The sequence below is a fragment of the Lepeophtheirus salmonis genome, chromosome 3 (assembly GCF_016086655.4).
Source record: "Lepeophtheirus salmonis chromosome 3, UVic_Lsal_1.4, whole genome shotgun sequence".
NCBI lineage: Eukaryota > Metazoa > Arthropoda > Copepoda > Siphonostomatoida > Caligidae > Lepeophtheirus > Lepeophtheirus salmonis.
In genome coordinates this window covers 41,120,358-41,135,679 of record NC_052133.2, presented here as the reverse complement: position 1 = coordinate 41,135,679, position 15,322 = coordinate 41,120,358, and the positions used below count along the sequence as shown (strand labels likewise).

The window sequence follows — 15,322 nt, the reverse complement described above, 5'->3', positions numbered from 1 at the left end:
ACAGGACTCCAAAGATGAAGAAAAACCACTACTTTCCACCATTAGTGGAGAAGATACAGTTCTTCAAAGAGGTCTCCTTTGGCAGCAAAGAGACAAATTCTTTTCACGATGGAAGGAACGCTTTTTTATTTTGACCAAGGACTACTTAAATTGCTTTAGAAAAGGCTCTTCCAAACTCACAGAGATGGGCGGATTTATTTTTAAGGTATTTATATATTATATTCCATATTCATACTGGGGGATATCCTTTTCTGGGAACTTGTTTTTACGTAAACTCCCGTAAACAAATTAATAAATAAATACTCTTAAATTTAAGTATTTCTTTGTATATTTTAAGAAGAAAGAATAAATTTTGAGCTTGTTGTAGCCACAAATATTCTTAATTTTTATTTTCTTCAATTTTATCAAGATTACTAATAGAACTCAAGTTGGTCTGTTTAGAGCCGGTTCGTAATGCTTTATATAAATTATGTAACCCAATCCGATTTACAACTACTACAGATACCAGCAAAACAGTAAGTGATGAACGCACTTATTTATATTGGGGGCTTGGATTTTTGATTTTATTGGAAAAAAATTACATCTCAAATATTAACAGAAAATAAAATTTCTTGAAAAAATTTTCAAAGATACACAACAATTCTCACAAAAAAAATATTATTTGTAAGTTTTTTTTTTTTTTAAACATTAAATTTTTCCAAAAAACAAATCAAAATCCACAGCTATTCACTAAATAATTAATTTTTTGAATAAAAGTTTCATATATTAAGTTTTTTGGTAAAAAATTTAAAATAGCTATTCTCAAAAAGTTAAATTTTTGGTACAAAATATTTAAAAATTCACAGCTGTTCCCCGCCTCTCCCCCCAAAAATCGAATATTAAATTTTTTTTGAGAAAAATTTCAAAAATTCATAGTTATATACAGAAAATTAAACTTTTTGAACAAAATTTCAAAAAGTAAATTTTCTAGTAAAAGCAAATATTCCTTAATTAGTGGATTGTTGTACAGCCCCTCCAGTCCACCCCTGCGGACGCTTCTGCTTTCAAAATTCGACTCGTGGGCTATTGTATTACTTCAACTTTGAAATCCGTATATATCTGTAACTCTAAATATAGGTACTTATCATTTCTTTTTTAATATAACCCACTGATCTGTAGCATCACAAACTTGCTTTTATAAATGAGTCCTCCACAGACAGACAACCAAACTTGCTTTATTAATATAGATATAGATAAAAAACGGACCTTTTCTTTATCAAATGAAATTATACATAGGTTTGCAAGTTGTTGTTTTTTAATTTTTTTGTTCTTTGATTGGTCAGATTGAGTTGCATTGATTAAGTATAAGTAAACGTTTTAGTATTACAATGACTCCATTTGATCTACGAATTGTCTTTGAAGTCAATGTACAAAATGTACTTTAGGAGTATCGAACATACGCACATTGAGTCTAGGAGAATTATTTCCCCTAGTTGCGTTGTCCATTGAACTTCGTCGCTCCAATTAACTATTTACTTTCAAATATAAGTCATCTGAAATATCACAGCTCATTCAGCTTCAAAAATACATATTATACTCCAAATAAGGAATATTTGTGCTGATATGGAACCGTTTACAAATCCTTCAGCTGAAACATGAATATTGTGTGATTTTTTTAGGTTGATTTCTAGTCCTAATTTCCATTTACCAATTATTAAACATAATTAAACATTGACTCAGCGCGAAAACATGCTATCTGGACAAAAACTTGAGTGGATACATTTAAATTTAAATATTTGGGTGACTATATCTTCACCAATAACAGAGCTAGGAGATTCAATTTTTTGCTATCCTCATTAACACGATTTGATGATTAGATTATAAGTTTTTTAATTATCTATGTCTACTATAAATACCAAATTCATAAAATGCAATGACCACATAGTACATCAAAATATCTTAAATTCAGAGCTAAACTGGGATATCTGATATGGATTGTATGATTAAGTTTACATACAGTTTAGTAAAAATGTTAGTTTTTACTAATTCATGTAGCTATTGCAGTAAAATATTGTTATAAATATATTTGTTAAAAGCTAACAATATGAATTGCACATTCCTGCAACTAAAAGTCGGTGTGAAGTAGTCACAATTTCACTGAAGGAATGCAACACTGCATTGCATATAGAATGATTAAGGCCGCATAGCATGGTTTGGTCCAGAGTATGTACATTCATAGCAAATAGTCGTTTCTGAAATATGAAAAAATTGTTGTCATTTTGGGGGAAAAACCAAAATCAAAATCTCCATCTATTTCCAACACCAAAAAGTTATTAAACTATTTTTTTTACGTTTTGCTACTTAATATGTTTTCGTGCAGGGTCAAGGATATGTTACTGTATTTATAAATAGTGTTGTGTAGGCCCTTATTTATTCGGGTTAGTCCAGTGCATTCGTAGGACAATATTCTCAGTCCTGGGACCGGTCCTTAAGAAAGTCAGCCCTAAGGACTGTCAGTACTAGAACTGATTAAAAAAGACTAAATAAAGTTGAGTGACGTTATGAAGTACTAAACTGGACCGAATCGAGACAGAACTCAACGAAACTACAGTCTTTATTCATATATAAGGACCAACCCAACACATTATGTATGGAGTATTTAAAAAGAGGGACTGGTAGCGTATAGGATTGTTGTTGTAATAAATTCCCATCATTTGAAAATTAATTCATTATCCATGCATAACTTTAAACCGAGTTATTTTTCATATAATATATATTTAACGTTTATACTAATGCGTTATATAAATAAATGAAGATAACATTATAATATAATTAAATCCAGGATTTCCCAATATTTATTGTAGGGGTAAAACTCTGATAAATTCGATAGCTGGGAGAGAAAACCTAGTTCATAGTTATTATTAAAGCCTCTGATATTATTAAAACGTTATTTTTACAGCTCAAGTTGACGGATATAGAGTCTGTGGACTTGTTGGATAAGCGGGGCTATTTAACCATTTGTATTAATATAGTAAAAGAAGGGAAAATCTACCTCCGACGACCGGAAGGCATCAAAGAATGGTTCCATTCCCTTCAAAATAACATTTTTGAATCAAAAAGAAAGAAACGCTTTTGGACACGTCGTCAACTCTCTGAGGGACTCGATTCTTGGCTCGTGAATCGAGGTCCAAAATTAGGTAATTATCAATCAATTCTTAGAAATAATTATGTCATTCATAGTAGTATTCTGTCGACTTAACTTGATTCAATCATTCTTGACTAGACTCAAATGATGAGTCCATTTTCAAATTTGATTAGAAAATGAAGGATTTTAATATTATGGGGATTATGACCTTTTCCAACCATAGGCCTAAATAAAGATTGAGATCACATTCTATTTTTTTTTTTTTTTTTTGCATTCTTAAAAGGTATGAGTAAGTTAAATTCTAGTACAAAATTGGAAAATCAAACTTTGGCTTGGATTAGAGTATGATTTGTAATATTAGCAATAATGTTTCCTATTAATTTTTTGCATTAATACTAGTTTTTTAATAAAACTTGACCTAGTTAAAGCTTAAGCTCCATGCTATTTTGAAGCAAAATTTTTGAAATCAGCAGATTTATTGACCCGAAGAATCATTGACAAATCAAAACGAGTCGATGGTGGTTCTAGTGGACACAAAGCTAGTGTTGTATCTGACCTTATTTATTGATCTAGTCCAGTTCAGTCTTGGAACTGTCATTGCGAGAACTGATTAAAAAAAGAAGAAATGATGTTGAGTGACGTCATCAAGGACCGAACTATATAAGTTGTAGGACTGAACAGGATGGGGCTGTAGTCTTCTGTCTGAAAGAAGTACCGACACAAATCTACTCATAGCCACGTTAAAGTAATAAAGTCTTTATGATTTCTTCTTCTATAAAGCTCAAAATCCTGACTACTTACAAAATGCTGATTCATTTTGTATTCATTGAAGAAACAAAATAACTTTGTCACTTTTGTACCTATAATGTATGTAGGTATTTCAATGAAATAGTAACCTTCTAATCAAAATGGAATTCATGTTTATACGCTTGTTCATATTAGGATTTGTAATATAGATTGTACCTTGTATGTACCTTAGGGTGGTTCGTTGTTGTAACTTTTTACCAAGTTCGATTACGGCTAGTTTGGAAAAGTTGAGATGTTGTTATACTAGAACTTATGGAAAATTTATTTTTTCTAGGTTTCTTTAATTCGTTAATAAAGATTAAAATACAACATTAATCATTATTTTGCATATCTTAATTATGATAGATATTATTCGAACCTATCAAAAACATTAATAATTTTTTTTTTGAAGCTACTCTATGGAGGAAAAATAACATAAGAAAATTTTGGTATTTTCTTTCTGAAAATATTTTTAAAAAAGGATACGCGGATCATCAAATGTTCCTAACTTTTTTTGTTCTGTACGACAACCTTAGAAAAAAACCTTTTTTAGACTTTTTATAGGTTAAAAAAATGTCTATCGAAATTATTTTATGCAAAAAAACTAAAAATGTCATCCTAGTATCTATACTCACTAAGTAAAGAGTATTTACCTTTTTTTCTAATTTGATCGAGATCTGCGACATAAAGAGGACCTCTTAGGAAAGTGCAATTTTATATAGGCCATTTTCATACCACATGACAGCTTCTCTGCAATAGTCGTTATCGAAATTATATACATAATAATATGTAAATCATTATTCTACAATACAAGAGGGGAAGAGCGTCGGTACCACTTACTACTTCGTAAAAAATTATCCCGTCAAAAAGTTTAACACATAACATTCATTATGAAATGTAGGCACATCAATGGCACGATTACATAAAGGGATTCATTAACATAATTTTGCATAATATCATAATAGGTAAGTGAAAAGCGCATACGAATGTTTTAGAAGGGCATATATATATATATGTAAGATGTTGGATAACTCAAACTGAAAGAAAACATCTAGTCTATTTTGTTCGAGATATATACTTACATATTATACACGTCAAAATGCAATAGCTATTAACAAAAAATTAAATTTTTTGTTAAAAAAAATTTCGAAAATCCACAAAAAATTTCTAAATTAATTTTTTTGGAAAAAAAATTATGAAAATTCCAATGGTAAATTTTTTTCCAAAAAATTCTCAAATATTATTTTTCTATAGCTTTTCATAAAAAAAATCCATATTTGTTCACAACAAATTTAAGAAATTAAATTTCGAACATTCATTTTTTTGGAAAAAAAAACCTTTACCCCTATTTTTGTCTAAAATTTTACATGCTAACTAAAATATTTATAGTAAATAGGAAACATTCCTTAAGGGGGGGGGTGAACACGCCTCTCCCCCAGGTCTTAATATTCGACATAAATAATTTTTAAAAATGCCTAAAAAATGAATGAATTTCGATTCTTGATTTTTTTTCATCGACTAAAAGTTAGATTTTGTTCTCTCTTCATTTTTAACTTTCGGTAGTCCCCTGCATTGACCTGAGTTATTAGGCATCAACGAACATACGGATTTTGTTTTTATACCTAATATAGAAAATAACTCTCCAACAAATCCTTGTTATTACCCTCTGTTTTTAATCAATCAATACTTATTAGTTATCTCCTCAAGAATAAAAAATAATTATAACAGCTGAAGTTTAAAAAAAAGAAATATGATTTGATGACTTTTGCTCATTGCTAAACCTCATCCAAAATCATATTCATTTTAAAAAAATGTTAAACAAAGTATTTCCCGCTTCTTTTCCTTTTTTTATATGAGTTGAACTAAATGACTAAATTCATTTTATTCATTGATCCCTTTACATTATACTTTTATTTTAAATACTGTATTTGTATATGATACAAATTTTATTTGGAAAATAATAGAAATTAATAAAAAATTGGACATTTGATGTATTTATAATCAAATTTCCGGACAGGGTGTAAAAAAGATATGTGGAGGGATACCCTTGAAAATAGAGCAGAGTGTTTCATAGAATTAAAATCATGGATTTGCATTCAAATTTTGGGATGAGTTAAGACACTCAAGAATATAACATAGCTATAGTGCATAACTTTGATTTGGCTTATGTGACTTAATTTGGCGCCAATATGCATTTTCAAATAAAAAATTTAATCATATTATTTTAACGATGAATTATTGGTATTTTAAATGCAATTACGGGCATCTCCAAAGGATTAATCAAATTATTAATTTGTGAAAAAATAAAGTGTCATTTATACTCCATTTTGAAGGGAAAAAATCTAGTTTGCTTTTTTCTTGACGGGACACATACATCCTAGTACTATTGATAATTAATTTTATAAATTGGGAGATTTGCATTTACAAAAATTAAAGCATCATTTATTTTAGTTTCAATACTGTTCTTCATTAGGAGATGAACAAACTAACAAGATATTCATAGTTGCAAGATGGCTCTGAAAATACTTTGTATTAGTAAACAAACAACGCTCATTAATAGACAATAAGATAATGAGTAAATTAACAAAACATTCATACCGCAAAGTGATTTAGAGACCCAAGACTTAATAAAGTCTTAATGAACAACTCTCACGGCCTATTATTTCAATATCTTAATGTCTTCCTTAATTTTTGGTTTCGATTCATACCCACTTTTTGAGATTCCAATATATGTTCTTTGCTTACCACGAAAGTGGAGATTGTAGTTACTGAGTGGATATTATAAATTAAAAAAGAAAATGGTCTTGTGCAACGTCATCAAAAAAAACACAAAAAAACTCCCCCTTAATATGAGGCACCCCTTTAAGTGTATGCGATTTGTCCTTTACGATTTTTTTGTTTTCTATTCTTAGTAAAATAAGTATCAATAAATATCAATATGTCAACACTACAAATAGCACGACTTAAACTTGGTCTTGATTTGGTAAAAAAAAAAAAAAAATCAACCCCTTAAGGGATTGATCTATTTTTCAATTACATGTCAATTTCTTGAGGAAACATATTTTAAAAACAACATTTATTTTTGTAAAATAACAACACCTGAGATAAGGTCAAATATAAATAATAGACCTGTAACAGCATATGTCTTTCTCGATATACTTGAATGTTTGGATAGGGGGGAGTCATCAATCCCAATCAATCGAGAGAACAATCATGACCAATTGGAAGACCCATGGATCTTGGATCAAAAAATCGATCCTCTGGGAAACAATCCATGATGTTTTTTTCGTTCATATACCTATATACATCATGGATTCAGCTTGTAAATATTGAGGACTTATTAGTTTCAAAACTAAACTTAGGATTTGTGAGCAATCGCTCAACAGCTCAAAAATTGCTTACTTTGCCCTGTTTTATGTGAAAATTGCTTATTTTTCTAACCTGATATGATGGAAAAGCAGAGAAAAATTAGATTCTAGTTAGATTAAACAACAGCTTTTGATTATTCATTGATTATATTTTTTTGAGGGAAAATCTATCTGCAAAAACTCTCCTCTATTTGGCTCTCTTTTTGAAGGTAAAATATGTATATGATACAACCAGGGATTTGATTACATGATTGGATATGTGAGGAAACCAGAATCCAACAACAGCTAATTAAAAGAAGGGAAAATTTGACGCAAAATTGCCTGTTGAATAATCCCTCTTGAATCTTGCAACAAAGGAAAAATAATAATGCACCAAATTGCGAAATCCGGATCTTCCATTAATGACAAAGGTTAGAGGTATAATCAGTTATGGTGGTGATGATGATATCCCTCCATCTACCAATACTCCTGAAGATCTTGTAAAATCCAAATTTAATTAGTCAATTTCGATATTTTGTCTGGAAATTTGAGAAAATTTTAGTGCTCTTTTTTTGCTCATTTTGGCCAAACCAATTGCACAAAAATCCTAAGTGTATACATAACTCAACTAAACTTTAGGCGAATGTTTCATATTTTTTGGAGTACCTTTTAAAACCAAATATTGCGTCTACCACACAAATAAAGTAGAAATTTGTAACGAGATATCTCGACTAAAATCCCTTAAGGGGTTGGATTACAACTCTGATTTCGAGGTACATAGTACATATTAGGAAATTCGAGATATCCGACTAACTTCCACATAGGTACTAAGTTGTAATTACGTAGCTACATAAAAATAACGACATCTTTTAAAGAAACAAATTTGGCAATATAAATATAAAATCAAATTATATCATGCAAAAGAAATGAGATTGTTTTGCGAAAAAGGGTTGTGCAAAAATAATATTTAGTACATATTATGTATGTACATAATACATATTTTATACAACTCCTCATATAATGTGATTATTCTTATAACATGAAGCACTTCCTCTATTTTTTTTTCTTTTGGTTTTTTGCCTGAGAGTATTATAATTTGTGATGCAGCATAAATACATACTTACTTACTCCCTATAGAGAAAAGAGGTAAAATAAAAGCAATGAATCATTAGTAGATAGGCAGGCAGGCACCATGGGTGGGTAGGTAAGTAGGTCAAAGTTCATCATGCACAAATTGCATGGTTTTATAGATATTTCTTTGTTGTATCTAAATAATGGGATGTTAATGAATATGAATTTTGTAGAGGAACAAGGATTTGCTCTAATAATAGGCGAAGTAAAAAGTTCTGGATGTTTTTTCGCTTTATTTTGGCAATAAAATTAACATAGTTAGGATTATCCGATTTAGATGGTTCCGAACGGTTTTCTGGCTAATCTTCAGTTCCTGAGCAGTAGAATAAGTGATTACTTGTCGGTCCAATTAAACGATTTCCAATTATTTCATCGACAATTTCGACGTCCATATTACCAGAACGGAATCGTTGGAACCACTGCTTTGCTGTTGCATTCGATACTGTCTTAGGTCCATAAACAGCACAATTCTTTTTGGCCGCCTACTCAGCCTTTTAACCTTGGTTGTAGACATACTGAAAAATGTATCGAATTTTGTATACTTTATTTTCTGTAAGTTTTTAAATTTTTCCAGTACTCCATGCCTTTTAGTGAACCTTTGTTCCAATTTTCAAAGACTACATTATATTTTCCTATGTTCAATGTACTTTCAATCATAGAGAGACGCGCTGGAACGATTATTTTTAAATAATTGCATGATTGCAATTTTATTGTAATATATTTTGAATAATATGAATTCTACAAAAAAGTATAATTTATAGGCACAATTCTATGTTCTTGACCAGAAGCATAGATGTTTAGCTTTTTTTTCTTCTTCCTTTTTTTTCTCTTAAAGAAATCGAATATAAAAATGAGTAAAATCTCTTATGTTCTAACTATTTATAACATGATGAGTTCCAAAAAGTTCTGAGCATTGCCCATAGACGAAATATATATATAGACAGAGTATTAATCCATTTTGGGACCGCATCTATTTTTATCCCTAATCCAGGAACAGTTTAAGTATGTAATGCGCATATTTTGAAGACACAGTAGTATACTTTTAAGAGGTAAAGTTAATACATCATCGGTGTCCAATGATCGAGTCTGACCAGAAGGAGTGTGTCTTCTAGGGATCATAAAACAATCAAGAAGTAAACCTTTAGCAAGATACATTTTACGGCTTCAATATAATGTTTATCATCTTTTTCTTTTTTCAAACAATCAATTTCAATTTAATATTCCACTTCAGTGAGGATCTTCATCATCTTCATCATGTCTGACGTGTTGTTCTTGTTCATAGAAGGTCCCCTATGAAGTTCTTGGATGGACAAATACAATCTTTACAATTGTACTTGGCTACGGGCGAGATCAATCATTCATTGGCCTGTTTTATTCTTTCTATTGATAAAAGGGCAAAAGTCAACTAATAAAAGTTTTCCCTTTGACTACCTGATTCTAAAACGTACTCTGGCAACGTCATAGGGGTGCAATTCTACAGCTGTGCAAAATTAAGTGATAGTTTGGGTTCCCCACACTGAAGACGAGGGGTGTCAAACATACTTCTCGAGGGTGGATCTGGCCCATCTGAAGGGTTGGCCCGGAAAATACCTCTGGATAATTAAAATAAACGAATAAATTTACTGTAGTTTTCTTTCAAATCTGCGAATACTGTATTGACAGCTACGAACGCAAGGTTCTAGCTTTTAGTCTAGAAAAAGTGAATACAGAGTGTTTGATTTTTCAAGAAAAAACCTTGTGCATGCTATGGTGGCACTAAGTTTCGTTGATTAAAGAATTCAATATTCTGCGCCATTATGAAACTCAGCATAGTTAAAAATATAATAGCTTGCAGAGAGAACCGAAAGATAAATGAAATGATGATCCGTCTGAAAAGACAGCAATCTGCTTTCATCAGGAGTGAAGAAGCCTGTGATATAGCGGTGAAAGCCAGTTACCTAATTGCGAGCCAAATAACTTTATCATCAAAGCCTTATAGTGATGGGGAATTCGTTAAAAAATGCATGTTGACGGCTGTTGAAATTATGTGTCCTGAGAACCATGATATTTTTTCAAACATTAGCTTGACAAGAAATACAGTGGCAGATAGGATTTTAGAACTATTGGTAGATTTGGACCATAATCTGTCACGCCGAGTTATGTCATTTTTCGGTATTTTCTGTTGCGATTGGGTAAAAGGTTTGTTATAAATTCATATATATAAATTTTTTACTCTTAGGTCGTTCATAATATATTTAATAAAAGAAACATTTATATAATATAGACTTTAATTAATGATTTATTCTTTTTTGGACTAATTATTAGCATTAGTCACTTGTACGTTGTATGTAATTTTGCAATGATTTTACTTGCTACACCACATTAGATCAGATTAGTCTGCATTTGGTCCCTAAACCAAATGAATTCAGGGGCGCCTGAAGGGGGTGAACTTGTTGGGATGTAGATCCCCCCTATTAAGGATCTTAATCTTTTTACAAGAAAATTTAATATTTAAAATTTAGTTTAATTTTTTAACTAAAAAAATTAAATTGTTATTTTTGAAAATTTTATTTAAAAAATTAATATTTGAAACTTAGTTTTTGAATTTTTTTTTTCAAGAAAATTAAATTTTTAGATTTTTTCAAAATATAAATCCAATCCTTCTTCCTTGAGTTTCACCCCTCTTTAGTTCTAATTACTGTAGGCTATTAGATTAGGAAGTACATATTGCAGTACAAGTACTTTGTATGTTTTATTTTTATACATGAATAGACAAAGTAATTAGCAGCACCGGGTTTGATGTTGTTGTTTTTGTTTCTTTAATGACCTTCATAAAAATATAAATAATTATTATAATGATAATATCCCAGCTTTTAGTGAGGAATTAAACATACACTTAAAAAAGAAATAAGAAAAAAAGACGTGGTTCATAATGTCGAATATCATTTCGTATTATATGAATGTATATTAGACTGTCTCTTTTTGGGTTCATACCCCAGGGGCGTCCGCAAGATTATATTTTTGGCGAAGAGCTTAATTTTTGATTTTTTTGGAAAACATTTTCATAAATCCATAGCTACTAACAAAAAATTACATTTTTTGCGAAAACATAATTTTTTTTTTACGAATCTATAGGTATTCAAAGAAAATTAAATCCAGAAATATCAAAAATCTACAACTGTTTATAAAAAAATTGGGATTTTTTTTTTAAATCTCCAGCCATTCTAAAAAAAAAAAAAATTGTATGCAAATTTCAAAAATCCTTAATGATCCAAATATCACATTTTTTAGTAAAAAAACAAAAATTTCTTAATGGGAGGGCTACAGTCCCTCCAACCATCCCCCTGCGGACGCCCCTGAGTTAAGTACCACTTGTAAACTTTTTTTTCAAAATCTCTGGTACTCCAAAGGGCAAGTCTACCCTATTTGAGAACCACTGTACTAATAGACCCCAATAATAATGAAAAAACAATCTGCAAATATTTGGTTTAATCGTAGTGTGTATGGGAAAACAAATGAAAAACGAATTTGCTTCCTTTGTAAGGCATCAAGGGAAACGGATTGGAATTTTTGATTTAAATGATAACATATAGCAAATGTCTGGGAACACTTAAGATGTGATTTGAATTTTAAAATATATTTAAATGCGAAGTATTTTTTATACTTTTATATTGACCCTAATAAAAAATAAATAAATCTTATTACTACGAAAGTTCAGAGAATCAATTACAAATTCAAATCCCCCCAGAACCTGATAATTATTTAACAAAATTTCTAAGGATGTGATTTCCTTTATTTTTGTGTGAAATACATGAATCAAATACATATAATTATAAAAAGTACAGCTTGTGACACGTATTTGGAACGGTACAAGAGGCGTAAAAATACGCATTTTTAACTCAACAATCTTATACTTTTAAATTAAAATGGTCTCTACCACGCCAAGAAATGACTTGTTTTTTTTTGTTTGTTTTTTTGTTATCCCTAGAAGAACAAGGTTTTTAAGCAGAGGGAATTAAATTTGAACCCAAATTAGGGACAGTTTAATATACACACATTGTACATATAAATTAGTCTAATAAACAAGTCCATGTAATTTTTTCCCCCGTAATTTCATAGACAAAGACCCAAGTGGCATCAACCAATCATATTCATTAACATACATTGCAGGTTGTATCATATCATAAATATATTTTTGATGGTTATTAATAATTATTACATATATATATACACATATTTTATATACGTTAAATACTTTTTGGCCCAGCTGCACACAGCATTATTAATAATTATATATCTTCCTCTCTTTCCTCTATGTCGTATAATTAGTTGGATCCCCCTGCGACAACTACTCACCAAAGGCCGTCTCGAGTCCCAACATATTTTCAACCTCTTGCGGAGAGCGCGTGGCGAATGATATGTCAGAGAAGATCCCTCCTAAAACAACTTCTGTCTCTACTCCGCGAGGCATTAATCGAATGATTTGTAAGTAATTTATAAGACATTCTTCAAACTGTAAAGATTACATTGTCCAAGGTTAATAGAAATACAAGGTTGTTCCATCATGCTATCGGGCTTTCCAGAATTTTCAATTTAATGTACAGTATTGGCTGCTGAGCAAGACAGACAGATTTGGACGTCATAGAGTATAACAGTGTTACTTTAACAGTAACAGTCAAGGAAGGTGATGCATAGTTACTCTTTGTAATAGTTATACTCTTTGACGTCACTTAAAAAGCGTGGGGGAAGTCAAACATCAGTCGGAAAAGCGTTAAGATATCATCTTGTATTTCTATGAACCTTGTTTTTGTCCTTTTTCGTTTTTTTACATAGCGACAGTGCTTAAAATTTACAATCTGTAACGATAAGAAGTGTTTAAAATTATTTGTACAAGTTACAATTCCTTCGTCTTAAAGTGCATTATTTAATTAAAACATCGGTAATTCTAATTATCAACCATTAATTTGAACTATCATTTTATTTTAATTTATTAAAATTAAGTGATTATTTATAAATTATATATAACTGTGAGCATTTGAACTTAATAATGTGCCAAATAATATTTCTATTTTAGTAATTAATTTGATAACTACTTTAACTCCTCAAAAATAATTTTTATCTAATATCTCGAAGAAAAGTTAACAATAATCATCATTATATTATACAATAGTAATATAGATTTTGTGAATGTTGCAAAACTAACCCGATTATTATAATATCTCAAATTTATCCTTGTGAATGATGTCTAAATTTATATTTACTGATAACCAATTATTCAAATTACATCAGTCACAGTAAAAACAATGACTAAATGACTTCATTAGTACAAAAAAAAAAAAAAAAAAAAAATGCTCCTTTCAAAAATTAATTTTTATACAATATCTGGAAGAAAATTTTACAATAATTATTGATTTCTTTCCACAATAACTTGCATTATACGATAAAATTGTGATAAAATGTTTGACTATTGCAATTGAAATCCTTTATGAGGGATTGTTTTTTTTTTTTAATTATGTCGACTGATAGTAATTTAAATAATTAATTAATAATTAAGGGAAACTTTTATTTTTCAAATGAAAAGTTGACTATAATTCTTTTATCCAAAGTATCTAAAAACTGTGTTGTTTTTAGATACTTATGTAAATAATTGAAACTCCCCATTTCGAAGTAATCAGTGGCTGATTAGATCATGTTTTTGACAGATCATCCAAGATAATCTGCTTATCTAATAGCAAAAATGTTTTTTTAGGGGGGGGATTGGATTCATTTTGAAACATTTTACGATTCGTACCTATAAAAAAATAAAAATCTACTTCTGAGAATTCTTCATTCTCATGAATTCTTATAAAGTTGACAGAAAAAAATGGAAGATAAAGTTCCCCTTATGCGGTTTTTTTTCTTCATATTTCTTCTTTGCAAATTTTATATTTCATATAGAAAAAAATGGGTAAATGAGAGAACGTTAACTATAAACGTACTTTTCTTATATGTTTCCGTATTTGACTGTATTATAGATACAATTGAGATGTACATTTTCTGACTATATATATATATATTTTTTTAAATGCTCAAGAAGAAATAAGGGGATTTTGTATTCGAGGGTCCCATGTCTTCCCTTCTTTATAAATATGTGAAGTGATCATTCAATTTGTATGGGTGGAGGGATTGAAATTTCTCACTCTATACATCTATATTGTATTGTACCTAAGTGCATTCATACGTGTGGAGAGAAATCAGTTTTGTTTCCTCCACCTATGTTGGTATTTCCAAGTAAATAGGTGAATACATATGTATATAAATAGTCAAGATGCCCCCCGCCTTGGTGGGGCAAAATCCTTGAACTCAAATAAATAACTACTTTAATGGAGTGGGATGGCTGAATATGGTTCACAAAATAAAATAATAAGTTTTTTAATTTTTGTGAGAATAATTTTCTTTTGAGTCCTGGTGTTTGTATGTAGGGATATTGATTTAATGAGATAAAGAAATTATAATTAATTTTTAATAAATACATTATGTGGAGGATATCTACTCGTATATTATAATGATCACTATTTTCGAAATGAAATAGTTTAAGGTAGCCATTTTACACAAAAACTGCGTCATTGGATGAAAAGAGTCTTGCGAGGGTGGAGAAGCTATTTTTGACACCAGTAATGAAAGAAATCCATCTCCTCGGTTCTAAGAGACTTTTAAATAAGTCTTTTGAGTTCTTTTGAACTCTTTTTGAGAATTTTCGCCCCTCCCTACAGCCTGATAACAATCCCATCGACTGCACTTTTTGTATGCATATCTAGGGGAAGGCCTACAGTGTCCTTCATCCAAACACCGAGGCCCTCAAAGCCTCTGTTACTCAGCACTGGTACCCCATGATACAGGACCACATCAGCAGCGGGTTTAGGCCTTCCACTGCCATCTGGAAGTCATCACAGGCCCTTAGGGTAGCTACATTTAA

The 15,322-nt window shown here is 30.2% G+C and overlaps 1 protein-coding gene across 1 annotated transcript in view; it reads left to right on the top strand.

Moving 5' to 3' along the window:
• The window catches only part of LOC121115367 (uncharacterized), a 97,697-nt gene that overhangs the window by 41,990 nt on the left and 40,385 nt on the right, over positions 1-15,322 (top strand). The window contains exons 3-5 of the mRNA XM_040709589.2: positions 5-205; positions 2,939-3,176; positions 12,697-12,852. Of these exons, the coding sequence (XP_040565523.1) occupies positions 5-205; positions 2,939-3,176; positions 12,697-12,852 (595 nt within the window). The remainder of the gene's footprint in view (positions 1-4; positions 206-2,938; positions 3,177-12,696; positions 12,853-15,322) is intronic.